Raw genomic sequence first — 26,257 nt, 5'->3', positions numbered from 1 at the left:
GCCTCCTGGTGGGAGCTGCCGGGAAGGGGCGCGTAAAGGCGCGGGGAAGCCAGGACTTCCCGTGAGGGGCTAGCACTTGTCCTCCACTCGGCCCCGGCCAGGCCCTCCGGGTCCCGGCTTTGCGGACCAGGTGTGGGCTTGGGGCGGCGCGGCCGGGTCGGCGTCCTTCTCAGGTGATTTACCCCAAAATGGCTTAAAAGCCGCGAGTGCAGTCGGTGGGCCGAGCACCAGGGCCCGGGCCGGGGACCACCCTGCCTGGAGCGTGCAGCCTGGAGGCGCATGGCTGGGGGCGGGAGGGTGGTTCTGGCAGGGACCCCGGAGCGAGCCGCCCAGAGGTGGCCCTCGCTCGGGGGTCCTGCGTGGAGCCGGGGGGCAGCGGAGTGGAGTGAAGGCCAAGGGCGTTTGGAGGGGTTGAGGTAGGGTCCCGACGGCTCCTCCTGCCGGGGTGGTGGCGGGGGAGCCGTTGGCAGGAGCCGGTGGGGACGCGGGGGGCCTGGCCCCCGAGAAGGCCGCCCCGGATCCGGGGAGGGTGCACCTGTATCCGGACGCCTGAACGGGTGTGTTTGGCAGACAGGGACTCTCCGGAGGGCTGCTGAAGTCGGGGGCTGGAGGGTGGGTGGCTGGGGTCTGGCCCGCTCACACAGACTCTGGGTTCCAGGTGACCTGCCCTGCCTGAGGCTCCGCCATGGCCCAGCAGAGAGCCCTGCCCCAGAGCAAGGAGACGCTATTGCAGTCTTACAACAAGCGGCTCAAGGACGACGTCAAGTCCATCATGGACAACTTCACCGAGATCATCAAGACCGCCAAGGTGGGTGCGCTGCTGTCTCCTGCCGCTGCTGAGACCACGAGAAGGAGCGGGGGTGCAGAGATCGCGGACGGCTGTGGGTGGAGAGGGCTCGGGCCCCTGCTTTCAACCCACCCGCTGAACATGGGTGCTCCATGCCAGGCAGTGGGGACACAGCAGTGACTCCACAGGCAAAACCCTTGTCCCACGGGGAGAACACTTGGGACGCGATTGACAATAACCAACAAGTCAACAGATAAATAAACCAACCAGCTTCTCACAGGCTCTGGGGTGGCAGTTGTGGGGACTCCAGTCGAAGTGCCAGGATCCAGCATCCAGCATTGCTTCCTTCTCCGCGCACCTGGCCCAGCAGCTGGCATACTTAGGGGTCCATTACCCCTGATGAGGGTACCTGTTATCTCTTTCGAACAGGACGAGACGGGGTGAGGGCGAACGCTGCCTGAGGTCTGGTTAGCAGGACCCCGTGCAGAGGGCAAGACAGGCTGCTGCCAGGTACCTGTGGGCGGGGGCACCTGCTAGCTCTCGGCTTGCTTGTTGGCCTTCCAGATTGAGGACGAGACCCAGGTGTCGAGGGCCACTCAAGGCGAACAGGACAATTACGAGATGCACGTGCGAGCCGCCAACATCGTGAGTCACCAGGCGGAGGGGACAGCCGGAGTTGCAGGAGCCTCTGGTCCCTACTGGGCTCTCCTGGGTGTGTGTGGGGGAACCACTTCTCAGGAGACTCCCCTCCAGAGGAGGGCTGTCCAGGGCAGCCGTGTAAGGAGCTGGCAGGCAGCTGGCCACACGCACCCTGTAGGGTGCTGTGGGGGGCGGGGGTTGGGGTTGGGGTTGGATAGAAAGGGGTTGAGTCTTGTGGGAGCTTCTCTGTAAATGGGGGAAGCAAATTACCAAAGAAACAGGATGTGCGTTTGGATGTCACAGAACAAGCACAGCAACCAAATCTTTCCAAAGGCATGAGCCCATGACTGGAAATACCCAGGACAGGGTCCCAAAGGAAGCCTGGCAGGGGGACTGCCCCTGAGGAAGAGCAGGGACAGGACGGTGGCTTTACGTGGGGTTTAAGGTTTTGAGAAGCAGAAGGTATGCTCGAATAACACATGCCACTGGAGATCACAGCAGCACAGGCAGAAGCCAGAGGCCCGGAGAGGGGAGGCACTGGGAAGCCGATGGCCCCTGCCTTGGAAGCATTTCACGCAGCAGCCGTGGGTGCCTGCGACCCTGCCCCCCGTAGCTTACCTTCTAGATGCCTCACGTCTCGCAGCGCCCCTGTGGCGGTCCGTGCCGTGGTCCCACTTGGGAGATGGGAAAACCGAGGCCGCCGCTTACCCAGAGTCGGGTGCGCCGAGGCGGGCCGCTGCCGCTGCCGCTGCCCCCTCACCAGGTCTCCCGGTTCCGACGGCTGCAGGTCCGAGCTGGCGAGTCTCTGATGAAGCTGGTGTCCGACCTCAAGCAGTTCCTCATCCTCAACGACTTCCCGTCGGTGAACGAGGCCGTCGACCAGCGCAACCAGCAGCTGCGGGCTCTGCAGGAGGAGTGTGACCGGAAGCTCATCGCCCTGCGGGATGAGGTGTCCATCGACCTCTACGAGCTGGAGGAGGAGTACTACTCGTCCAGGTACCGATAGGGCCGGACCCCGCGCAGAGCGCACCTGCGGACCCGGGCCCGCCGCGCAGCCCAGAGGCCCGGTCTTCCCACACCTTCCCCGTCTTGGCAGCAGAGCCCTCGCCCAGGTGTCAGAGCAGGCCTCTCGGGCAGAGCTTTTGATCAACAGACAGTGTGCACCGTCACCGGGCCGGGGCATCGCAGGCATCGAGATGAAAGTCACAGAACCGCAAGGTTGGGGGCGCCACACCAGCATTTCCGCCTGGGGGCCTGTCTGTTCCTCTTAGCTGTCTGATCGGCATCGAAGCTTTCCAGCCCAGGTCGGCCTAGCTCTCTTGGCCGCCCAGGCCCGTGTCCAGGACACCAGTGCCTGCCCAGGGGTGCAGTTCCACGTGGGCACAACTGAAACCCTCTGTGTGTGTGTGTGTGTGTGTGTGTGTGTGTGTGTAAGAGAGGGTGAGGGGCGGGTCCCAGGGAGGAGGGTGGCCTGGAGAGCCAGGCCTGGGATCCCTGGACCCCCGAGTTCCCATTCAGCTCAGCCTCATTCACAGTCGGGAGCCCTCCTATGTGCCAGGCCCAGGCCGGGCCCCAGGGGTACAGCAGCTGGCAAGGCCTGTCGCCCCAGCCCTCATGTGGCCACGTGGAATCCTAAAACCAGAGGCGGCCTGAGCTGGAGGAGTCAGCCCAAACCCCCAGGAGCCCGAGTCCACGTGTGATTCTCGCACCGGGAAACAGGCTGCAGAGGCCCCGCCCCTCCGTCCCCTTAGCTGGGAAAACCAGGTCACACCTGCCTCCCCTCCCCGGACAAATGTGTTCTTCCTGTCATGGATTTTCAACACTCCTTTCTGTCCTGCGGTGGCCGTGCTGGCCAGCAAGTCTGTGGTCTGGGGCTTGGTTTCCCTGCTCTGGACTCAGTGCCACTCCTTGTGGTCTCTGTCCACCTGGGGCCGTTGTGGGAAGGGACAGAGGGTCACTGCCCAGCTGGAGTGGTTTAGACTCTTCCAGAAGGTTCCTGACACCCACGGGCTCAGCAGAGATGAGGCGAGTGCCTCTACCCTCGGCCTTCAGAGAGGGTCCTGAGTGGGTCCCTGGGGGGTTTCAGACCCTGCTGGGGATGCTGCTCCCGGCCCTCCTTGGTTTTGTAGAGTGCCTTATGTCCCTGTGTTTGTCCTCCCTGCTGCCCCCAGGGCCAGGCGCCTGGGCTGAGCAGTTGCAGGATAGTTCAGCCCTGCCTCTTAAGGTTGAGGGCCCGGGGGCACCAGGGGTCTGAGTGGGAAGCCTGGCTCCTGGCCTGTCAGCCTCTGGTTCACCCAGTGGGGTTTCTGGTGGCTCCAGAGGCTGGGCTTCTCCCTCATCTGTGAATGCCTGTTAGCGGCCCGGGCTCAGCGGAGTGCCGGTGGCTGGCAGGCTCTAACCCTCCCAGCTGGTCGCTCGACACAGGGTGCGTCTGCCCACCCCCTGGCCACCAGCACTCAGCTTGTCCCTGTATGTCCCCGCCGCCCACCCCCCTTCACGCTCGCTTCCCCGCTTTCCGCTCACGACCTGCTCGCTCTTTGCCTCTCGCCCTCCGCTCTCCTTGGGACTCTGCTCTGTGTCTGTGTCCATGATGGCTTCAGAGACTGAAGGCTGAGGGCAGGGCCGGGTTCGGGAGAAAGCCGGCCCGACGAGTGTGGGGCTGCACCCGCTCCAGTCGCCCCCCTGACAACCTTCATGAGCCCTGCTCTTCGCCCGCCTCCTCACTGAGAGGCTGGCCTTGCTGTCCCGTATGAGATGGGACACTGAGATTAAGGGGACAAGGGGCCTGCTGGAGGCGCACAGCTGGCGCAGTGCCGCAGGACCGGAGGCCAGGGTCCCTGCCCTCAGAGGCCTTGCATAGTGTGGGGACCAGGACAGACCATAGCGAGCTCTGGACACTGGTTCCTGCCGCTGGTGAGTGGAGCGTGGAGCCAGGCTGGCAGCTCCCTGCAAGAGGAGGAGGAAGGCAGCTGGAGGCAGGACAGGAGGTGGCAGCGGGGCTAGGAAGGACGCGGGTCAGTCAGGGGAAGGGACCTGCTGAGGTCCCACAGCCTGCTGGTGCCTGGTCCCAGTAGGCTCCCTTTCGGACTCTGGAGGGCCCTGAAGCTGGGGCACCCCCCCTCCCCCGCCCCGCCCTGGTCCAGGCCTGCTTGCCGGAGGGACCAGCACAGAGGAGAGGAGGGGAAGGCAGGTCTGTCTGTGGTCTGTTTTCTTAACTCTGCTTCTATCTCGCTTTCCCTCCCTGGCTTCCACCTCTGCCTGCTCCTGTCTCTCCCTGGGTTTCTGGTGGTGGAAAAGCTCAAGTCTTTGCGAAGCTAACGATCTGCCTCTATGCGAAGCTTACTGGAGGCTGGACCTCGACACAGACTCTGCTGATGGCCTCTCAGCCCCTCCGCTGATGTCCCCGGAGCCCAGTGCTGGGCCCCTGCAGGCGGCAGCCCCTGCCCACACCCACACTGGCGGCCCCGGCCCCACAGAGCACTCCTGAGCCTCCCAGGGCTCCCCTCCTTGGGCCTCTAGGATCTTAGAATGAATTCCAAGGCTCCACTCTGGGCCCATCATGGCCTCAGCTCCCTTCAGCCTGGGTTCTCACTTGGGGAGCGTCTGTGGCCCATCTCTCAGCGTTGGGGAAAAGTAGTGCCCCCATCCATTCCGGGGTGGCCCGTCCTTCAATTTGTCACCTCTTGTTCACTAGCTTCCTGGCCGGAAGGAGTCTTCTGGGATAGCTTGTCCTGTTGAGGCCCTAACAGGACAAGGAGGATGGCCAGTGTTGGGAATCCTGCCATGAGCATGCTGTTTACAATGTGGGGGAGGGGGGCGTGCTCCCTGCAGAGGTCTGCCTGCTGCCTCAGCCTGAGGTTCGCTGCTGGGCTGTGGGGGGACAGGGGGCCGCCCATTCACCCAGAGGTCAGGCAGGGTCCTTCCTAATTCCGCTGCTGCACAAATGTTGGTTATTTTTCTAATGAAACTGTTGAATAAAACCAGCTCTGCCCTTTTGCATTGATTGTTTCCTTTCCTTGCTCAGCCGGGATCAGCTTTGGACCACTCTTGGTCTCCTAGTGTCTGTTGGAAAACAGCCCCTGGGCTCTGCCTGGACAGTCTTGGGCTCCAGTTCAGCTTCTACCCACCAAGGCTCTGGGCAAGAGGAGCGCTGTCAGTGTGAGGTCATGGCTGCATTTCCACTGCCTAGAAAGAGCTGTCTAGGATCAACAAAGGCCTTAATATTTGGTGAATGCGTCGAAAACTGCTGCCATTGCACGTCACGTGGACCAGGCACCTGTCCCTCAAGCCAGTGACGTTATTGGCATCCTGCGCGGTCACGGGCTCGGAAGGGGATGAAGTGGTGTGCCCGAACGGGGCTGGAAAGTGAAGTGGAAGGAATCAGGACCCAACCCAGATGGGACGCCAGGCCCAGTGCCTGGTGTTAAGCTCACCTGGGGAAGGGGCGGGGGGGGGGGGTCCCTTGCAGAACAGTCTGGATTTCAACCCTGCGCCCTTCATCACCTTGCCTCGAGGTGTACGGATGTGCCAGCCCACGACCCGCCACATCATACATTCGCCTGGTTTATTAGCAGTCGCCACTGAGATACACACTCGATACGGTTGTGTGTGTTTTCTTCGCCGTTTGGAACCCGCACTGCACCTGGTAGGCGCGCAGTCCTTTCTGAACGAATGCGGTCTCACCAGCTTCACCTTGGGAGGTGAGCCCGCAAAAGACTGAGTCGCTGCGCGTCTACTCCCTTCGCCCCGACAGGTACTGAGCGCCGACCTCGCACCTACTGCAGCCTGCGAGCCACGCCCCCGCCCAAAGCCCACAATGCTTTGCGCCACCGCCCCTTGCGTCGCTTCCGGCGGAGGCAGGCCTGGCTAATCGAGCATCGCGTGCTGGCGGCTCGGCGCTCGGCCGGCCACGCCTGCCCATGTGGTGGTTTCCGGCGAGTGAGGCGCGGTAGGTGAGGGTATCCCGGGCCGAGTGGTGTGTGTTTGTGTGTGTCTGGTGGCCGCTGGTGCCGGCCCGGGACGCCCTACTTCTCCGCCCTCGCCCCTACCTCCTGCCCGGACTAGGACCCCGAGTGAACCCGAGCCTCTAGCTATGGCCTCTCTGCTCGCGAAGGACACCTACCTGCAGAGCCTAGCCCGGAAGATCTGCGCGCAGCCCAGCCCCGAGCCGCAGAAGCGCACGTCGGGTAAAGAGCAGCCCCGGGCCGGGACTGGGAGGGCTTCGAGAGGGGCGCCCCTCCGCCGCCAGCACTCGCGTCTCTATTCCCCGCCGCAGCGATGGTCGGTGTCTATCCTACACCGCACCTACTTCAGGTGGAATGGACAGGTGGATGCGTGCAACAAGCCTGTGAAACATCAGGAGGAAATATTGCAAGGGATGCTTAAAGGCAGCGCGTTGCTCCTGCTCGTTGGGGGCACCGGTCAAACGGTCCGACGCATTCAGCTGTGCGCCCAGCGGGCAGGAAGCTCCGCCGGGCTTTGGAGGAGGTAGCCCAGTGGAATGGGTGCTCTTCCGGTGGGCATCATGAACAGGCTTGGCCAGATCTTCACACCTGGTGGGAAGACAAGTCTGAGCAATGATGAAAAAATTCATTTTTCAGCCCATTACGATGGGCCTGATGCAGTTGTGGGGAGAAGGAAGGAAGAAGATGGCTCCTGCTAGTGGGGGTTTACATGGCAGGGGTGACAGGGCCACCCTCAGGAGGCAGATACAGGCGTAAGCAAAACAGAGAAAAACTGGCCGGCAGGGTGCTGGGCTTTGTAAGTACTTCCTGCCCCCGCCCAGAAGAGGGAGAAAGCAGCCCGACCAGAGGGCAAAAGATCTTAGCTTTTTTCCGCGGCCCTCATACCCACCCCCACCCTGCATGTGGAAGTTTCCTGGCCAGGGACAGAACCCGCACCTGCAGTTGTAGCAACGCCAGATCCTTAACCTGCTGTGCCCCATAGGAACTTTCAACTTTCTAAAAAAATTTTATTGAAGTATAGTTGACTTAAAAGGTCGCAATAATTTCTTCTGTACAACAAAGTGATGCAGTTGTAGATGGACGCACATCCGTTCTCTTTGGGATTCTTTTCCCTCCGAGCTCATCACAGGTTATCGGTGGCGATCCCTGCTTTACAGCAGGTCCCCGTTGGCCAGTCCTTCCAGGTATCTCTGCGTGCAGTGCATTTGCCAATTCCAAACCCCTACCGTCCTTCCCCAACCTGTCCCTTTTGGTAACCATAAGTTTTTCAAAGTCTGTGAGTCTGTTTCTGTTCTGCAGATAAGTTCGTCTGTGTCCTTTTTAAATTTTTAAAAAATTTTTATTTATTTGTTTATCTTTTTGTCTTTTTTAGGGCCGCACCCAAAATAAATTTTTATTTATTCATTTATTTGTCTCTTTGTTTTTTTAGGGCTGCATCCTGGCATGTGGAAGTTCCCAGGCTAGGGGTCAAATTGGAGCCTCACCTGCTGGTCTTCACCACAGCCACAGCAACGCCAGATCCGAGCCAAGTCTGTGTCCCACACCACAGTTCACAGCAACACCAGATCCTTAACCCACTGAGTGAGGCCAGGGACCGAACTCACATCCTCATGGATGCTAGTTGGGTTTGTTACCGCTGAGCCACAGTGGCAACTCCGCATACACCACATTCTCTTAATCCATTCCTCTGCTGATGGGACATTTAGGATGCTTCCATGTCTTGGCTCTCGGTAAGGTGTGCTGCAGTTAGCATTGGGGTTGTCTTTGGATAGATGCCCAGGAGTGGGATTGCTGGATCATATGGTAGTTCTATTTTTAGTTTAGTTTTTTTTTTTTGTCTTTTTGCCTTTTCTAGGGCTGCTTCCCACGGCATATGGAGGTTCCCAGCCTAGGGGTCCAATCAGAGCTGTAGCCACCGGCCTACACCAGAGCCACAGCAACGCAGGATCTGAGCCGCATCTGTGACCTACAACCACAGCTCACGGCAACGCCGGATCCTTAACCTACTGAGCAAGGCCAGGGATTGAACCCGCAATCTCATGGTTCCTAGTCGGATTCGTTAACCACTGCACCATGACGGGAGCTCCTATTTTTAGTTTTGTAAGGAACCTCCATACTGTTTTCCACAGTGGTTGCACCAATTTATAATCCCATCAACAGTGTAAGAGGGTTCCTTTTTCTGTGCACCTTCTCAACATTTATTGTTTGTAGAATTTTTGCTGGCTTTTTCTTATACAAGAAAAGGTATTCTTTATAGAAAATTATAGAAATTAAGTGAATTTCTTTCTTTTTTTTTGTTTCTTCTAGGGCCGCACCTGCGGCATATGGAGGTTCCCAGGCTAGGGGTTGAGTCGAAGTTGCAGCTGCCGGCCTACACCACAGCTCACAGCAACGCCGGGATCCTTGACCCACTGAGCGAGACCAGGGATCGAACCCCCAACTTTGTGGTTCCTAGTTGGATTCGTTAACCACTGACCCATGATGGGAACTCCAGAAATAAGTGAATTCTCTTAACAGTCAGTTATAAATTAGTCCAATGTCTTCCTAGTGCTTTTCCTGAGGGTTTCTTACTGAAACAATTTGGTTCCTACCTGGTATACTCAATTTTTTTTTTTTTTGTTAAGATGTAAACATTTCTCCACCAGTTAAAATGAAATTCTGTGCCATTATTTTTTGGTTTTGTTTTGTTTTTTTGTCTTTTGTCTTTTTAGGGCCGCACCCACGGCATATGAATGTTCCCAGGCTAGGGGTCTAATCGGAGCTGCAGCTGCTGGTCTACACCACAGCCACAGTAACCCTGTGGGATCCGAGCCGCATCTGCGACCTATACCACAGCTCAGGGCAATGCCAGATCCTTAACCCACTGAGCGAGGCCAGGGATCGAACCCTCAACCTCATGGATACTAGCTGGGTTTGTTACTGCTGAGCCACAACGGGGACTCCCCTGACTGGCTTTTGGCATCCTTCGGGGACCAAAGCCTCTGTGGGGCCTTCCTGCCTGTTGACTGGGTCACAGAAGTTGAGACAGCCGCCTTTCCTCGTTTTGTGTTTCAGCTGGCAAAACTCGAGTCTCAGAAGGACCCCCAAAAAAGAGGAAGAAGAAAGCACAGAAGAAGTCTCAGGAACGAAAGGCCAAGGCTGCAGAACCGAAGGCCCAGGCCCCTGTGGAGCAGTCGCGAGCCAGGAAGCCAGCGGTGGCCAAGGAGGCGGGGGAGGCCTCCGGTTCCAGTGGGGCCCCTTCGGGTGAGGGGCAGGGGCAGGACTGCCTGGGCGCTGGGATCCGGGTCTGTGTGGTCCTCTCTGGTCAGAGCAACACCGCCAGGCCCCCTGGGGTAGTGAGACTTCCCAGAGAGCCGTTTCCAGAGGTCGGGCCCCCGAGGGGCGGCTGCAGAGGTTGGCAGAGGTGGAAGCTGGGTTCGGCCTGCTCTGTGGGGAGTGTTTCATTGTGACCCCTGAGCATGTCCTGTCCTGGAGAATGTCCTGGGGGCCAGGCCGGGAGGCAGAGAATTCACCGGGACTGCCCTGCCCATCCAGGAGCGGCACTGGAAGGGGAGCTGTGAGCAGGGGCTCTGGCGGGAGGTGGCCCTGGGGAGGGCCCAGCAGAGTGGGCACAGGCCTCCCTTCAGCCTTCTGATGCCTTCCCTGCAGGAGGCCTGGCCAGAGGGCCTGACTCTCTCTTTGCCTTGGACGTTCTGCGGCAGCGCCTGCACGAGAAGATACAGGAGGCCCGGGGGCAGGTGGGTCGGGGAGGCCTCCCGGTGCTGCTGGAGGAGGCGGGTGCTGTCCCCTAGGGCCCGGTGGGCGTGCCAGGGAAGTGAGGGCAGGGCTGATACAGGAGGGCCTCTCTGGACAGGCAGAGGTCAGGTGTAGTTCCTGTCGTCTGGGGGCGCTCTGTCCCGGGGTCACCTGCCTTCTGCTGCCGGCCCCGCAATTCCGCAGCCTCTTCCCTCAGGGAAGCTGCCGTCACCAAGATACCCTCGCTGGGTGGCTCTTCCTGCGCGTTAGTCCATTCCGTGTCACGACGGCCTGCGAGGTCGGAGAGGGCCCGAGGCGAGGTGACGGCCGCCAGACCTGAAGCGGCCTCAGCGCTCTGTGCTAAATGGCTCCCGCCTCCCCCACGTTACTTCCCCAGGCCTCTTGGTGCGTGGGGGCAGCCCCCCCAGCTTCTGTGCCCTGTGCTGGGACAGGCCGGAGCGCCCAGTGCCTGGGTGAGCTCAGGACCCGGCCGTGGTGCACACAGGCGCGGGGCTGTTGTGACCCAGCGTCCAGATCTGGGTGGTGGCCTCGGCTGAGCCCCTGCTCTTCTCTGAAGGGAGGGAGGAGGACAGGTCCCTAATTGGGTCACCGGGGGGGTTTTGTGGCACGGTGTCTGTGAAGTGCCCTGGCTCTCCCGGGTCCCCTGGTCCTTCCCTGGGCCACTGGGCCAGCCCCAGAGACCGCCATCTGCGGGCCCTCGACCCCGCGGGTGGGAGACCCTCTGGCCGAGCCCGGCTCTCCCCCCAGGGTGGCGCCAAGGAGCTGTCCCCCGCCGCTTTGGAGAAAAGACGCCGGAGGAAGCAGGAGCGGGACCGCAAGAAGAGGAAGCGCCAGGAGCTGCGAGCCAAGGAGAAGGCGGCCCAGGCGGCCCAGGAGGTGGCGGCCCCCGCGCCGCCCCCGGAGGAGCCCGGGCCGGAGGCGCAAGGCCCGGGGGCGCTGCTCTTCAACAAGGTGAGGGTGCCCGGGGCCGGGCCGCGGGGCGGGCGGGCGGGCGGCGGCCGGCAGCTGATGCGGCCCTGTCCCCCGAGGTGGAGGTGACCGAGGAGCCGCCGGCCAGCAAGGCCCAGCGCAGGAGGGAGAAGAGGCAGAAGCTGAAGGGGAACCTGACGCCGCTGACGGGCAGGAACTACCGGCAGCTGCTGGAGCGCCTGCGGGCGCGGCAGGCGCGGCTGGAGGAGCTGCGGGAGCAGGACGCGGGCGCCGCCCGGGAGCTCGAGGCCAAGATGCAGTGGACAAACCTGCTGTACAAGGCCGAGGGCGTGAAGATCCGCGACGACGAGCGCCTGCTGCAGGAGGCCCTGAAGCGCAAGGAGCAGCGGCGGGCGCAGCGGCAGCGCAAGTGGGAGAAGCGCACGGCGCACGTGGTGGAGAAGATGCAGCAGCGGCAGGACCGGCGGCGGCAGAACCTGCGCAGGAAGAAGGCGGCCAAGGCCGAGCGGCGCCTGGAGAAGGCCCGCAGGAAGGGCCGCATCCTGCCCCAGGACCTGGAGCGCGCCGGCCTGGCCTGAGGGCCCCCGCGCCGGCCCCGCGGCCACCCTCCCTCTTCCCCACTTGTTGGGGGAGCTCAGGCCGCCCGCGCACAAGGGCCTTCCGATCCCGGCTCCGGCCACCTCTTGTGAGCCCGGGGTGCTCTGAACGGTCGTGGGCTGGGGGACCAGGGAGTGGCCTCTGGCCGGCGCTTCACTGGCCCCCTCTCCTCCCCTGTTCATGGCAGCAGGAGCGGGATGGCCTTGGTGACTGCCCTGTGGGTCCCAGACTCGGTGGGGAAGGACAAAAGTCAGCTCCTGAGGCCAGAGCTGAAGGTGATAATTGCCGGGCTCCGTTGCTGGGAGAAGGTGGGCCGTCCTCAGGCTGCCTGGAATTGGATTCCACATTTGTTTGTAAGATGGGTCAAGACTAGAGTTTAAGATGAGCAGGCAAATCCCAAGATGACCCTAAAAGATAGAAACTTACTAAACCAGCAGGAAGAAAAATAGATGGGGTCCCCGACATCAAGATTTCGAGAGAAAGAGCAAAACCTAGCACTAAGCGGGGTGAACAGAGGCTGCAGAGTCAGAGACAGTGAGGCCAAGCCCCCGGGCAGCCAGAACGAACACGCTTTATCAAAACTCAGATGAATTTGATATGTGGGTTGTATTTCAATAAAAGTGTTGATAAAATTCTTCGGACTAGGAGTTCCCATCATGGCTCAGTGGTTAATGAATCCGACCAGGAACCGTGAGGTTGCGGGTTCGATCCCTGCTCTTGCTCAGTGGGTTAAGGATCCGGCGTTGCCGTGAGCTGTGGTGTAGGTCACAGATGTGGCTCGGATCCCGCGTTGCTGTGGCTCTGGTGTAGGCCGGTGGCTACAGCTCTGATTGGACCCCTAGGCTGGGAACCTCCATATGCCATGGGAAGCAGCCCTAGAAAAGGCAAAAGACCAAAAAAAAAAAAAAAAAAAAAAAAAATTCAGACTAAATTCCAGTTAAGAAACACATGGCAGGGTGGAGGAAGGAGGCTGGTACGGCTGCGTTAGATGAAGCGGACCTGAAGATAAAAGCCACTGCCGGAGAGCGAGCATAGCACCATGTGATGCCGAGGGGTTCAGATCACCTGCACCCGGCACAGCTTCAAATCTGTCGGCAGAAACTGACGCAACCACACGGAGAAATGGATTCACAAACACAAGTGGGAGGTTTTTATTTATTTGTTTTTAATTAATTTATTTTTGTCTTTTTAGGGCTGCACCTGCGCCATATGGAGTGTCCCAGGCTAGGGGGCCAATCAGAACTGTAGCCACCCGCCTACACCACAGCCACAGCCACATGGGATCCTAGCTGTGTCTGCGACCTACACCACAGCTCACGGCAATGCCGGATCCTTAACCCACTGAGTGGGCCCAGGGATGGAACCTGCAACCTCATGGATGCTCGTCAGATTTGTTAACCACTGCGCTACGACAGGAACTCCACAAGTGGGAGGTTTTTAAATATCTCTGTTAGGAGCTGAGAGGCCAAGCAGACGAGAATCAGATGGACGTGGCTGACTGGGATGACGGTGTTTCCAAGCTTCGTGTGAGGGCCACAGAGCAGCGTCTCTGAAACTGCACGTTGAGCCCATGAGGGGCAGTGGTGATGACCGTCGCCCAGTCTGTGAGGCAGCTCGTGTTTCCAAGCGTCACCGTCACACCAATGATTCATCTAGGCGTTCTCCCGAGGTGCAGCCGGTTAAGGCTCTGGTGTCACTTCACTCGCTTGGGCCATTGCCGTGTTGCAGGTTTGATCCCGGGCCAGGAAACATCTGCATGCAGCAGGTGCAGCCCCCCCCCCCAAAAAAAAAGTATTATCTGGCCATAGAACAATTATAAACCTTGGAGGTCATTGTTAAAGTTGCACATTTGGAAGTGTAAAAACACTGCTAAGTTGTCTGAGTCAGAATCTAAAGGATGTTAGGGAATATTTAGGGCTGAAAGGTAATGAAAACGCGGTGCATTAAACTCTGTGGGACCCAGTGCAGAAGCGCTTAGAGCCTTATTAGTGTGCTTACGTGTATTCTTGGCTGTGTACCTTAGAAAGAGACGGTGTTTGCAATGCAAGTGCGGCAGCTTCCTGCCGCCGGGCCTGACCTAGAACCTTGTTCCGGGATCCTGTTGTCCCACTCCCTCTGCGCCAGCGGTCACTCCCGAGTTATTTTCCATATGTTGCGGTCAGGAGAGTGGGAGAGCAGAAAGCCTGGGGGGTGTGTACCCTGCAGATGGTAAGGCTGGGAAGCCCAGGGTCTGCTGCCAGGTCCCCAGCTTCATGCAGCTGAGGTACAGGGAGCGCTGGTGGTGCATTTGGTGGCAGGTGGTATCAGGAACGCCCCGTTTCTAGAAGCAGCCGTGGACAATGGGAGACTGAAGGAAGAAAGAATGAGGAAATAGAATTCTTCACGTGCTGACACGTGGTGGGAGAGCCCAACTCCAAGTTTAATTGCTGAAACTGTCCATCAGCCTCCCTGGGCTTGGCCACTATCCAGCCACCCGCCCCAAGGCCCCGGCGCCTCAGCCCTGGAGCTGATGTGCCAAAGGAAGGACAGCATGCGATGCGGTGTATTTCTGTGGCAACGGGAGCATCTCGGTCCAGAGGCAGAAGTGGACAATGGGTTGTGAGCTGCAGGGAAGGAAAGGTTAAGAACCTGGGAGAATGAGTCTAGGCCGCCCCAGGCACACCTGGGTGTTATGTGTCTCAGCTGCAGCAGGCGCGATGCAGCGGGGGGCGGCGGGGGGGACCCTTCCAAGGGCCCAAGGTCGGAATCTGTCAGAACCAGATCAAGTCGGAAGGTCCCCCTCCTGGTGTCCAGGGAAGTGGATGGAAATAGCCCTCCCCAGGACGCGTGCCCAGGCCCTGGCAGTCACCAGTAACTCAGATCCAACAGTCCTGCAAGGCCGTGGAGCCTCCTTTGCCGCCGGCCCTTCGGGCGAGGCTGCGAAAAAGGCTCCCACCGAGCTTCTCTTGCTTCGAGGCTCAGGACCTGAGCTCTCATGGTTGGGAATTCAGTGAGGGGCTGTGAGCAACCGAGAAGCTCCACGGAAGCCTGTTCCCGGGCCCGGCAGGCGGCGCCGAGGGCAGAAAGAGCCGGGTCCCAGCACCAACCTGACAGACAGTGGCGGGAAGCTCGCAGAGACGGCTGTGGAAGTTGTCAGGGTGTGTCCCTGCCACCCTGGGTGCTGGCATCTGCACTGGCTCCGGGGCTCAGCTCTGCTGCCGCGTCTCCCATGGCCTCCATCCAGCCCCCGGAGCAGGACCACCTCGGTGCTCATCCTTGGCACCGGGCGAGCCCCCGGTACCCACCCCAGACGACGTGCGGGGTGGAGGAGCAGGCCCAGTGGTGAAGACCCCCCCACCCCCGCCGGGGAGCCTCCTTCTTTCCGGAGGGGTCTTCCCTGTACGGCATTCTAAGGGATTTCTGGAAGCGTCACCTCCCCTCGTGTGGGCCGGGTTTTGGTCGAGCCGCAAAGGCCATCCTCGCCCCCGGTTCCCTGGCGAGCCCGCCCAGGCGCTGTGCTTCTAGACGGAGGGATGCGCCGTCGGAAACCGCGCTCCTCCTTCCTTGGCCGCGCGCGTCCAGAATCAGGTCCCCCGTATTCCCCACATCATCTCCCCGAATGTGAAACACCACCTTCTCGTTCCTTCAGTCGCAGCTTTGCCTGACTTCGATCTTGTCCTTGGCCACTTGGGACCTGCGGAGAGCTGAGTACTTGGGGACCTAGAGATGGGACGGGGGTGAGGTTGAGACTGGCTTCTCCTTGGAAGAAACTTCCTTAGATGAGGGTCTTCGAGCCAGAGCCACAGGCCTCGTCGGTCAGGTGGTTGGCAGACAGGCAGTGCTGGGCTTTGGTGGGCCTTGGCCAGTTGGGGTATTTGGGGTACCTGGGCCAGCCAAGGTTCCCAAATACCCTAATTCTTTGTTTTCCTTTTTTCTTTCTAGGGCCACACCTGTGGCATATGGAAGTTCCCGGGCTAGGGGTTGAATTGGAGCTGCAGCTGCCGGCCTACACCACAGTCACAGCAACGCAGGATCCAAGCCACATCTGTGACCTACACCACAGCTCAGGGCAACGCCGGATCCTTAACCCACTGAGCGAGGCCAGGGATCGACCCCACAACCTCATGGTTTCTAGTCAGATTTGTTTCAGCCACGACGGGAACTCCCATCCTGGTTTTAAACTACTGGTTTTAGTTATTAAACAGTACTTTTGTTAATGCAACATAACATGACCTGTTGTGACTGATTTAAGGAAAATCTAGGATTTGTTATCTGGCTGGACTTTAGCTGAGAATAGTAGAAATCTAGCTAATAGCTTGAAAGGATAGGACCCTGGATTCACCTGTCACACAGCTGCTGAACCACTTCTCTTGGAGATGGGTCCCCTGAGACAAATGTCTTTTTTTCCCTCTCATTTTATTTTCAATTTTCTCATCTTTTAAAACAATTTTTGTTGCAGTATAGTTGACTTACAATGAGACACATGTCTTCGAAGGCAAGACTTTGAGAGACACGCTGAACACGACCTGAAAACAAGGGGAAGGCGTGAGAAACTCAAGGCTGGCGGGGCCGTGGCTCCTACAACAGTGTGTGTGTGGGGGGGGGGCGGTGTTGAGGGAAAGACACTGACAGGCTCAGAGTCCTGAGTTTTTAGCTCAAGACATGGACTGAGAATCAGGGACTTTCTATCACTCTGTAGAAATTCTCTCGGATGGTCTGTGGCTACAAGCCTGAGTTAACTGCAAAGAAAAGTTTTTGCCAGCCCATCAGCAAATCATAGCGGGAGGTGAATTCACGGCCTTGCCAGATCTCTCATGATCAGTCCTCAGAACTGAAGTGGGGATATTTGGGAGTTCCCGTTGTGGCTCAGTGGCAATGAACCTGACTAGGATCCATGAGGATGCAGGTTCGATCCCTGGCCCAGGAGTCCTCTCAGCCTCGCCCAGAGGGCCCTAAAAAATGCAGGAAAAAATAAATAAAACTAGGACTGATCAATAGATGTATGATTAGCAACTAGAAGAGGGCAATTTCCTTAACTGGACAGAGAATATTTACCAGAAGTGTACAATGCCGCTGTAATTAATACTGAAAAACCAAGGCAAGACTATTCCTTCTCTCTCTCTCTCTCTCTCTTTTCTCCCTTCTTTTTATGGCCACACCCAAGGCATACAGAGGGTCCCAGGCTAGGGGTTGAAACGGAGGTGCAGCTGAGGCCTATGCCACAGCCACAGCAACACCAGATCTGAGCCGCATCTGGGACCTACGCTGCAGCTTGCGGCAATGTGGGATCCTTAACCCACCGAGCGAGGCCAGGGATTGAACCCGCATCCTCACAGATACGTCAGCTTCTTAACCCACTTATCCACAATGGAAACCCCAAGAATGTTCCCTCTTCCCTGCTTTTCAGTATCATACTAAAAGCCCTAGTACATGCAATGAGACAAGAGAAAAACATGCAGTTTGGGAAGGAAGAAATCAAACAGTCTGGAAATGACACTATCATTCACGTAAGCAAAAGAACTGACAAAAAGCTGAAATTAATGATTTTATCAAGGTTGCAGGGTACAAGGTAAACGTGCAAAATCTGTTGCTTTCCAGCACACCAGCAATGAACAAGTGGACTTTGAAATTAAAAATATGTTACCATTTACACTGAAAATTAACAGACATACTTCAGGGATATTGCGGGTTTGCTTCCAGAAGCCCACAGTAAAGCGAATATTGCAATAAAGCAAGTCACACAAATTTTTTTTTAGTGCATATAAAAGTTATATGTAGGAGTTCACGGGTGGCTGATGAAATTAATATGGCATTGTCACTGCTGTAGCGTGGGTCACTGCTATGGCGTGTTTGATCCATGGTCTGGGAACCTGTGCATGCCATAGGCATGCCCCCCGCAAAAGTTACATTTACACTATACTGTAGTCAATTATTAAGTGTGCAATATCATTATGCCCCCAAAAAGTACATACCTTAATTGAAGAATACTTTACTGCCCCAAAATGATAAACTACCACCTGAGCTTTCAGTGAGTTGTAACATCGAAACTGACCACAGATCACCATAACAAATATAACAATAGCAAAAAAAATTGAAATATTGTGAGAATTAGCAAAAATGTGACACAGACATACAAGCAAATTCTGTTGGAAAAATGGTACCAATAGACTCGTTTGATGCAGGATTGCCACAAATTCTCAATTAAAATTTTTTTTAAATAAATTAAAAAAATTTTTAAATAAATAAAAAAATTAAAAAAAATAAATTTTAAAAAAGGCATCCCCAAAGTTGAATGAAGCAAAGGACAGTAAAAGGAGGTCAGCCGCTAAAGGGAAGTCTCACACAGATGGAGCTGGGAGGCCAGAAGGGGGAGCTCTTGTGCACGCACTACCCTATGTGCAGACGGATGCCTGCAGAAAGATGAGCTCTGCGTCTCCACCAGCAGGGGGTGGAAGACTTTCACCTTGCCCGGCCTCAGCTCGATGGCTGACTGCCACAACTCAGCCAATGAAAAGCCACTATACCTCAAACTCAGCTTCCTCCAATGAACTTTTTGTTGCTAATAGCCCTTTCCAACTTTGCCTTCTGCTATAGAAGAGAGTTTCCTCTTGGAGTTCCCACTGTGGCTCAGCAGGTTAAGAACCCGACACAGTATCCCTGAGGATGCAGGGTCAATCCCTGGCCTCGCTCAGTGGGTTAAGGATCTGGCATTGCCGTGAGCTGTGGTGTAGTTTGCAGAGGTGGCTAGGATCCCCTGTTGCTGCGGCTGTGGTGTAGGCCAGCAGCTGCAGGTCTGATTGACCCCTAGCTGGGAACTTCCGTATGCCACGGGTACAGCCCTAAAAAGACAAAAGACAAAATTAAAAAAAAAAAAAAGTATCTGGCATTGCCACAAGCTGCAGCATAAGTCATGGATGTGGCTTGGAATCCAAGTTGCTGCGGCTGTGGTGTAGGCTACACATAGGTCCACATAAAATCCCGCACATGGACGTTATAACAGCCTTATTTTTAATTTTGCAGAGACTTAGTAGCAACCAAGATGTCCTTCTAGAAGTGAACAGCTAAACAAACTGGTACATCCAGGCAACGGTATAGTATTCTGCCCTAGAAAAAACTGAGCTATCAAGTTATAGAAAGACATGGAGGAACCACGAGTACATAATACTGAGTGAAAGAAGCCAACCTGAAAAGGCTATAAGCAGAATGATTCCAGCTATCTATGATAGTCTAGAAAAGTCAAAACCATAGAGCCAGTCAGAAAAGATCAGTAGTTGCCAGGGATTGAGGGGAGATGGGGGGATAGACACGCAGAGCACAGAGGACATTAAGAGCAGTAAAACAAGTCTGCCTGATGATGCAATGCTGGATACACGGCATGCATTTGTTAAAACCCACAGATTGAACGGCAGCAAGAGCGAACCTCAATGTAAACTATGGATGTTGGGTGATGGTGACGTATCAATGTGGGGTCACTGACTGTAGCCTGTGCTGCAGGATGTCAGTTGTGGGGGTGGCTGTGTGTATGCAGACGTGAGGTTTTGTGGGAACTCTTTGTACTTTGCTGTGAACCTAGAAACTGCTCTAAAAAAATTAAGTTCATGGGAATTCTCTCTGTGGTTCAGAGGTTAACAAACCTGACATCCATGAGGATGTGGATTTGATCTCTGGCTTCACTCCATGGGTTAAGCTCCGGCGTGGCCATGAGCTGTGTTGTAAGTCACAGATGTGGTTCGGATCCTGTGTTGCTGCGGCTTAGGCATAGGACAATGGCTATAACTCTGATTCGACCCCTAGCCTGAGAACCTCCATATGCTGCAGGTGCGGCCCTAAAAAGCAAAAATAAATAAATAAAATTTTTAAAGTTTATTGATTGAAAATACAGACTGCTCATTAAAACGGAATGCTTTTCTCTGGAAGTGTCATGTGTGGCTTCTGGTCACATTTCCTCCCCAGAACCAGTCCCACGGTTGCCCCAAACTTCCAGCAGAAATGCAGTTCTACCCTGGAAAGTGCCTGCAAGGAGAGGGTCAGGATGTTCACAAGAGCCCTAACGCCTCCTGAGCAAAAGTTGCCTGCCACCACTCTTGGCACAGATTTCTGTATCAAGCAGAGCTCTTATGCGCAATCAACTCTGTTGATTTTAATAGAAAGGGGATTTATTAAAATGGCACTGGTTCATCCAACTTGAAGATGTCAGTCTAAAGCTGGCAGTTCCTCTATTCTCCTTTCGGAAAGCACCAAAAGCCAACTACGGAAAACAAAAACCAGGAAACAAACTCTTAGAGGTGACTAAGGAGGGATGTAGTATCGTGGACCATGCAGTAGGTTGGACTGGATGTGGAAGATAGCAGAGAGGGATCAGGGGAGCAGAATGAAGTGAGGAGGAGATGTCCTTGATTACAGGTCTCTGGAAGCATTGGTGAGCCCCTTTCCCCAAGGTGCAAACACAAAATCCTGTTCTAGCTGGGAGGGTGGGGTGGATGACACGGCAACCAGAGCCATCATGGAAGTTTGCTTCTGAGAAGCAGAGGGTGTGGTGCTGGGTGAAGACTCATAGAAATACAATGTATTTGCAGAACTGTCTTCCTGTTGGGGGCTGGGGTGAGAGAGATATTGTGCTGGCAGCATTCCTACAGCTTCCTGTTCTCTCTGAGTCAGGGATTTAAAGGCTAAAGGATCTGACACATAAGGAACTGACACATAAGGAACTGACACATAAGGAACATCCTTGTGGCCCTTAATTATGATCTTGTTCCCTCCCACAGTGACACTTGTGCAAATGCCCATGCCAGAAAATACCTTATTTATGGATAAGTTTCAAAATGGGAATTGGCATAGGATCTATGGAAAAATATTACAAGATCAAAAGGAGAAAAGAACAGGTGAAACTCATGGCAAGTGAAGAAGCTGTGCCCCAAATTTTATGCCATGGAACAGATGGAACTTTTTTTCACATATTTCTCCATGAATTAAAAAAAAATGATCCTGGGATAGACCATGATGGAAAAGAATATAGAAAAGAATGTGCATGTATATATAACTGAGAGACTTTGCTGTACAGCAGAAATTGGCACAACATTGTAAATCAACTGTGATAAAAATTTTTTTTAATGAAGCAGTCCCCTCCATAAAACAAAACCCAAAGCAGAAAAACATGAGCTTATGGAGGAACTAGTGAGTTAACAGAAGGATTGAAAAACATAAATCAGGGAAGTTCCCTTGTGGGGAAGTGAGCTAAGGATACAACATTGCTGAAAGTGCAGCTCGGGTTCAGTCCCTGGTGTGGCCAAAAAAAAGAAAAAAAAAAGGAAAATGTAAGTTAGACAAACTCATAGAAAGAGGGGAAGAAAAAGAAATCATCAAAGAAATTAAAATTAGAAGCTGCATATGAAAGAATAAACACTCCTAAAAACACATGAAGGGACATAGAAAACGACATGACCATAGGGGGTCCAAAAGGAGAAGGGAGAGAGAAAGGGGCTGAGAACGTATTTGAGGTCATGGTAGCTGAAAAATTCCCTAACCTGTGGAAGGAAACAGACATCTAGATCCAGAAAGCAGAGTCCCAAATGGGATCAAGCCAAAGAGGCTCACCCCAAGCCCCACTGTAATTAACATGGCAAAAATTAAAGATAAGGAGAGAATATTAAAAGCAACAAGTTACATACAGGGCGACTCCCATAAGGCCACCAGCAGAATTTCCAGCAGGAACTGCAGGCCACAAGGGAGTGGCATGATAGAGTTAACGTGATGAAAGGGAAAAACCTACAGCCAAGAATACTCTGCCCAGCAAGGCCTTTCATTCAGATTTCATGGAGAGATCAAAAACTTCACAAACAAGCACAAGCTAAAAGAATTCACCATCCCTAAACCAGCTTTACAAGAAATATGGAAAAGTCTCTATGCAAAAAAGAAAAGGCTGCGACTAGAAACAAGACAATTACAAAAGGAAAAAGCTCATCAGCAAAGGCAGCCATACTGTAAAGGTAATAAATCAACCATGTGCAAAACTTGTAGGGAGGTTAAAAGAAAAAGTAGTAAAATCATCTATATTGGCAATATGTAGTTAAGGGGAAACACAAGACAAAAAAATATATAAAATGTGATATGAAAACCCAAAAATGCTGGGAAAGGGGGTAGTAAAAATGCATGGTTGTTAAAATGTGTTTGACTTAGGAGATCAGCGACTTAATTACACACATGCGCACGCACACACACACACACACACACACACACACACACACACACAGAGTGTGGGTGAAGCAGTTGATAGCTATGTAATATCTTTATTGTAACCAGACATCATGATGGTCATTTGGAAATGTGTAGGAATACCAAGTCACTCTGTTGCCTAAAACTGGTATCGTCCTGTAGGTAGGTTACACTTCAAAAACAAATGCATTGGAGTTCCCATCGTGGCGCAGTGGTTAACGAATCCGACTAGGAACCATGAGGTTGCAGGTTCGATCCCTGCCCTTGCTCAGTGGGTTAAGGATCCGGCGTTGCTGTGAGCTGTGGTGTAGGTTGCAGACGCGGCTCGGATCCTGCATTGCTGTGGCTCTGGCGTAGACCAGCAGCTACAGCTCCGATTCAACCCCTAGCCTGGGAACCTCCATATGCCGCAGGAGCGGCCCAAGAAATGGCAAAAAGACAAAACAAAACAAAATAAAAAACAAAAAACAAATGCACCAAAGAAAAGATCTGAGTTCCCAGCATGGCTCGGCGGTTAGAGAACCGAACTAGCATCTATGAGGTTGTGGGTTCGATCCCTGGCCTTGCTCAGTGGGTTAAGGATCTGGCATTGCTGCGAGCTGTGGTGCAGGTTGCAGATGTGGCTTGGATCCTCCATGGCTGTGGCTGTGGTGTAGGCCCGTGGCTTCTGCCCTGATTGGACCCCTAGCCTGGGAACTTCCATAGGCCCCGGGTGTGGCCCCCAAAAGACAAAAAGACAAAGAAAAAAAAAGGGAAAGCGAGGAAAGATCATCTTTGTGGTTACCAGGGGGTGGAAGGAGGGGAACTGGATAAAAATGGTTAAAATGTACAAATTTCCAGTGATAAATACGTCCTAAGGATGTAAATGTACAAGATGAGAATATAATTAACACTGTTTTATGTTATACATGAAAGTTGCTAAGAGGGTAAATCCTAAGTTCTTGTCACAGCAATTATTTTTTTGGCCACACCCAAGCCTGAGGAAGTTCCTGCGCCAGGGATCGAACCCACACCACAGCCGTGGCCTGCGTTGTGGAAGGGACAGCACCAGATCCTTAACCCACTGTGCCACGAGAGAACTCGTTTTTCCTGTTTCTTTAACTTTGTGTCGACAGGAGATGATGGATGTTCACTAAACTTGTGACGATGATTTCATGATGTGTACAGATCTTAAATTTATACAGGGCTGTGGGTCGGATGCGTCTCAGTAAAAGGGGAAGAAAAAAGCCCCAAATATACACAGAAATGTACAGATGCAACTTATTAAAATATGGGCGCAAATTCTAGAAAAATTAAGCAGGACGTTGAAGGGGTCTCTAGGGGTGGGACTTGGGGATGGAGAAGTTTCCGGGTAGAATCTGACTATTCATTATAAACTTTGTGGCCCTGTTACAAGTAGTTCCTTTATTTAGAAGAAGGCGGGAGTTCCCTTCGTGGTGGAGCGGGTAACGAACCTCACTAGCATCCCTGATTCGATCCCTGTCCTCGCTTCGCGGGGTAAGGATGCAGCGTTGCCGTGAGCTGTGGTGTAGGTCGCAGACACGGCTGGGATCCAGCATTGCTGTGGTTGTGGTGGGGGCCGGTGGCTACAGCTCCGATTGGACCCCTAGCCTGGGAACCTCTACATGCTGCGGGTGCGGCCCCCAAAAGACAAAAACAAACAAACAAATACCTAAAAAATCGAACACATAACTGGGTGCGGGGTGCGGGGGGCGGGGAGTGGGTACTGCAGACGTGCAGGCTGGGCAAGAACTTGGCGGTGCCCGGTGCCCGGGGAGGAGGGGCAGCAAGGCTGAGGGCTGAGGCTCAGGGAGGGAGCAGAGGGCCGGAAGTCACTGGCTGGGTTGGAGTGTCGCGGGGGCTTGTGGAGGAGACAAGGCGGGAAGTCCTAGACACTGGGGAGGGTGGGGGGGGCCTCGCCAGGAGAGGGAATCATCTCCTGAGCATAAAGAAGAAGGGAACGGGGTGCGGGGGTTGGGGGAGAGCAGGGACAATGGACAGGGTTGTGACCAAGCCTTGAGGCTTCCTTGGGGGTGGACGCCTGCATTGAGCTGGAGCCACGTGGCCCAGCTGGGTGTCTCTCCCCAGCGCCCCCCAGGGTGGGCACAGAGAATGTGGTGGTCTAGGGTGTGTACCCAGCGGATGGTGCGGGGAGGAGAGGGGGGCCGCTGTCCTGGGGAGAGAGGGCGGGAGAGGCGGGACCTGGCCCCTTTTCTCCACCGGGTCCCCAGTGCCTCTGACACGGCCAGCCTCGTAGCAGGCCCCCAAAGCAGTCATTGAGTAAATGGTCCTTTATGCATCAGGTCTCACTGGGGACCTTGCCTTCCACAGGGGACTCAAGGCACCGGTCAGGGTGTGGTTCGGGCTTATGTGCTGGGCCCGGCCAGGTGCACGCAGAACCCCCGACCCCCGACCCCCGACCCCCGACCCCCGACCCCCGGGCAGGAGTGAATGGGAAAACCAACTGGAGCTGAGGGGTGTGGAGGAGGAGGCCTATGTGGGGTTGGGGGAGAGACGAAGCCGTTCTTGGGGTCACAAGGAGTTTGCGGAGGTGGGGCTCACAGCAGCAGGTGGGGACGGTGGCCAGGGCTGAGGGGGCCCTGGGAGGTGGACTCGGTCTCAGGGCCGTGTGTGTTCAGAGGGCTTTCACTCATAAGCTGATCTGGCAGCTCAGGGGCCGGGTGGCCCAGGGGTGCGGGGAGGAAGGCTGTTTATTTCGCGGAGGCAGAAATGGCTCTGAACGGCAGGAATCTGAGCATGAGCCGGGGGCCAAAGTCCTCCGCTGACACTGGCAAGTGTCACAAGTCGGGATCAAGAGTTGCAGGAACACTTACGGAGGTTGGGTTGAACAGACCAGCGCAGGGCAAGGGCGTGGCCGGGCAGCGGGGAGCACCTGTCACAGAGCCACTTGGGCAGGGGGGCCAGCAGGCAGGGGGAGAGAGGTGGGCAGAGGGGCCTGGAAGGGCCCCCCTTTCCCCTTTGGTAAGACAGAGGCTGGAGTAAGTCTGAGGAAGAACCTGAGCTGTAAGGCGGTTGTGACCCACCTGGATGGGCTTAGGCAGCAGGGCTTGGACTGTGCCCCCTGTTTTCCTTTGCACACTGGGCCTGGCTCCGCCCCTCCCGTGTGCCTGGCACCTGGAACCTTGGCCCCATCTGCGTCATTACCATCTGTGGGCTCTCATTCCTTCCTCTCCTGGCCACATGGGCACTGCTGTTCCTTTAGCCACACTGTGCCAGGGGGTGACCCTTGGCTCTAAACTCACGTTGGGCTTCCGGGGTCCCTACTCGTCTCAGAGGCCAGCCCCACAGGTCCTCGGCAGGTTCCCCCTCCCAGGCTTGGCATGCACTGGAGACCCGCCCTCTGCCTCATCCCCAGACCCACCAAAGCCCACACTTCCCTAGCAAGAAAAACCCAGTAGCCATATGACGCTGACGACCCAGCTCTGCTCCCACGCCCCCAGCTTGGCACAGGCTAGGTTGTGCCTTCGGGATGCTGTGGGGAAGGACCCTCTCTTCCATCCCCAATGGCTGGCACCCAGGGGTGGAGGTTGGAGGGGGCAGAGGGTCTCCGGGTTGCAGGATGATGATGGAATGGGCCGCCGCTCAGGGCCCCTGGCTCCTCCCTGTCCAGCCTGCTCCCCTCGGCCAGGTAAGTGTGTGTTGGAGGAGTGGGGCAGAGAGGGGGCTGTCCTCTGCCTCTCCCTCCCTCTTGAGCAGTGCCATGTTGAATTCTTGGATGGGCACCACAGACCTGATGTTCCTTGTGCCGCAGATGGGCCGCCCCCAAAGACACAGGAGACCGCCTTTCAGAAGTCACCTCTGCTCAGATCTTCCTCTAAGCACGTCTTTATCCTCATGTGTCAGAAGTCTCCAGAACCAGGAACTTTACTCCAGAGAAAGTGAGACCCAGAAAGTGTCCACAGCCTCTGGGCTGTTTGGCAGTTGGGCAGGTGACATGCCGTGTTGGGAGAAAAGTGACATGCCAAGTGTCTGCCCCCTTGGTGGAGAGACGGAGGAGGAAAGGGGGTGGTGTAGTGGGGACGAGCTTAGCTGGAGCTGTGCGCAGGGGCCAAAGCCCCAGGACGTGGGGGCCAGGGCGAGGGGCGGGGCCTGGGCTTGGGAGCAGACCAGTCCCCTCCTTGGATCTGAGGTGTGGACAAGTCATGGCTCTGGAGCTGGAGGGGCCAGCTGGGTTTGGGCACCCAGCTGAAAAGTCTGGTTTCTGTCCGGGGACTGACCTGGCTGGCAGCCTCTGCCAGACCTGGACAAATGGGAAACTGGCTGAGGCTCCTCCTTCCAGGGACAGGTGGGGTTGGCCTCAGGGAAAGGGCTGGTCTTTACTCCCCAGGTTGGTCTGGCTCTGAGCCTCAGGTCTGAGCTGTGCTTAACTTCT

General features: G+C 55.6%; 2 protein-coding genes and 1 long non-coding RNA gene across 15 annotated transcripts; 2 read left to right on the top strand and 1 right to left on the bottom strand.

Annotated features, from left to right (window-relative positions):
• Positions 1 to 20: 20 nt before the first annotated feature.
• MED22 (mediator complex subunit 22) lies at positions 21 to 5,425 on the top strand. Of its 12 annotated transcripts, none has more exons than XR_014830392.1 (5): positions 21 to 173; positions 659 to 808; positions 1,352 to 1,499; positions 2,214 to 2,422; positions 4,724 to 5,425. XR_014830392.1 is itself a non-coding variant. In XM_085000815.1 (5 exons), exons 2-5 carry the CDS (start codon positions 686 to 688, stop codon positions 4,911 to 4,913), a joined length of 603 nt encoding a protein of 200 aa, XP_084856941.1. In that variant the 5' UTR covers positions 21 to 130; positions 659 to 685; the 3' UTR covers positions 4,914 to 5,425. The 12 variants fall into 12 exon arrangements, 10 of the variants coding, with proteins under 10 accessions (XP_084856941.1, XP_084856965.1, XP_084856953.1 ...); XR_014830390.1 differs by having other exon boundaries at positions 2,526 to 5,425; XM_085000815.1 differs by having other exon boundaries at positions 21 to 130; positions 1,352 to 1,432.
• LOC110256518 (uncharacterized) lies at positions 1,055 to 6,906 on the bottom strand. 2 transcript variants are annotated; one of them, XR_014830400.1, is made up of 4 exons: positions 6,549 to 6,906; positions 2,045 to 2,330; positions 1,302 to 1,495; positions 1,055 to 1,205 (listed from the first exon to the last, which is right to left on the bottom strand). It is a non-coding gene; the product is annotated as an uncharacterized LOC110256518 (long non-coding RNA). The 2 variants fall into 2 exon arrangements; XR_014830401.1 differs by lacking the exon at positions 6,549 to 6,906 and adding an exon at positions 6,069 to 6,239 and having other exon boundaries at positions 1,066 to 1,205.
• On the top strand, positions 6,342 to 12,305 carry SURF6 (surfeit 6). The gene is made up of 6 exons (XM_085000754.1): positions 6,342 to 6,374; positions 6,491 to 6,612; positions 9,445 to 9,633; positions 10,039 to 10,127; positions 10,894 to 11,097; positions 11,175 to 12,305. The coding sequence occupies exons 1-6, from the start codon at positions 6,346 to 6,348 to the stop codon at positions 11,652 to 11,654; spliced, it is 1,113 nt and encodes a 370-aa protein (XP_084856880.1). The 5' UTR covers positions 6,342 to 6,345; the 3' UTR covers positions 11,655 to 12,305.
• The last annotated feature ends 13,952 nt before the right edge of the window (positions 12,306 to 26,257 follow it).

The sequence above is a fragment of the Sus scrofa genome, chromosome 1 (assembly GCF_054392235.1).
Source record: "Sus scrofa isolate SSC_HxYL_T2T_F1_AM1 chromosome 1, Sscrofa_HxYL_maternal_Yorkshire_Landrace_v2.0, whole genome shotgun sequence".
Taxonomy (NCBI): Eukaryota; Metazoa; Chordata; class Mammalia; order Artiodactyla; family Suidae; genus Sus; species Sus scrofa.
This window is presented reverse-complemented; position numbering and strand designations above follow the sequence as displayed.

Coding starts and splice junctions, on each gene's coding strand:
- MED22 (XM_085000815.1), top strand. CDS start 686: ATGGCCCAGCAGAGAGCCCTGCCCCAGAGCAAGGAGACGCTATTGCAG. Junction 809..1,351: donor AGATCATCAAGACCGCCAAG/GTGGGTGCGCTG, acceptor TTGGCCTTCCAG/ATTGAGGACGAGACCCAGGT. Junction 2,423..4,723: donor GAGGAGTACTACTCGTCCAG/GTACCGATAGGG, acceptor GTGGTGGAAAAG/CTCAAGTCTTTGCGAAGCTA.
- SURF6 (XM_085000754.1), top strand. CDS start 6,346: ATGTGGTGGTTTCCGGCGAGTGAGGCGCG. Junction 6,375..6,490: donor TTTCCGGCGAGTGAGGCGCG/GTAGGTGAGGGT, acceptor TGCCCGGACTAG/GACCCCGAGTGAACCCGAGC. Junction 9,634..10,038: donor TTCCAGTGGGGCCCCTTCGG/GTGAGGGGCAGG, acceptor CCTTCCCTGCAG/GAGGCCTGGCCAGAGGGCCT.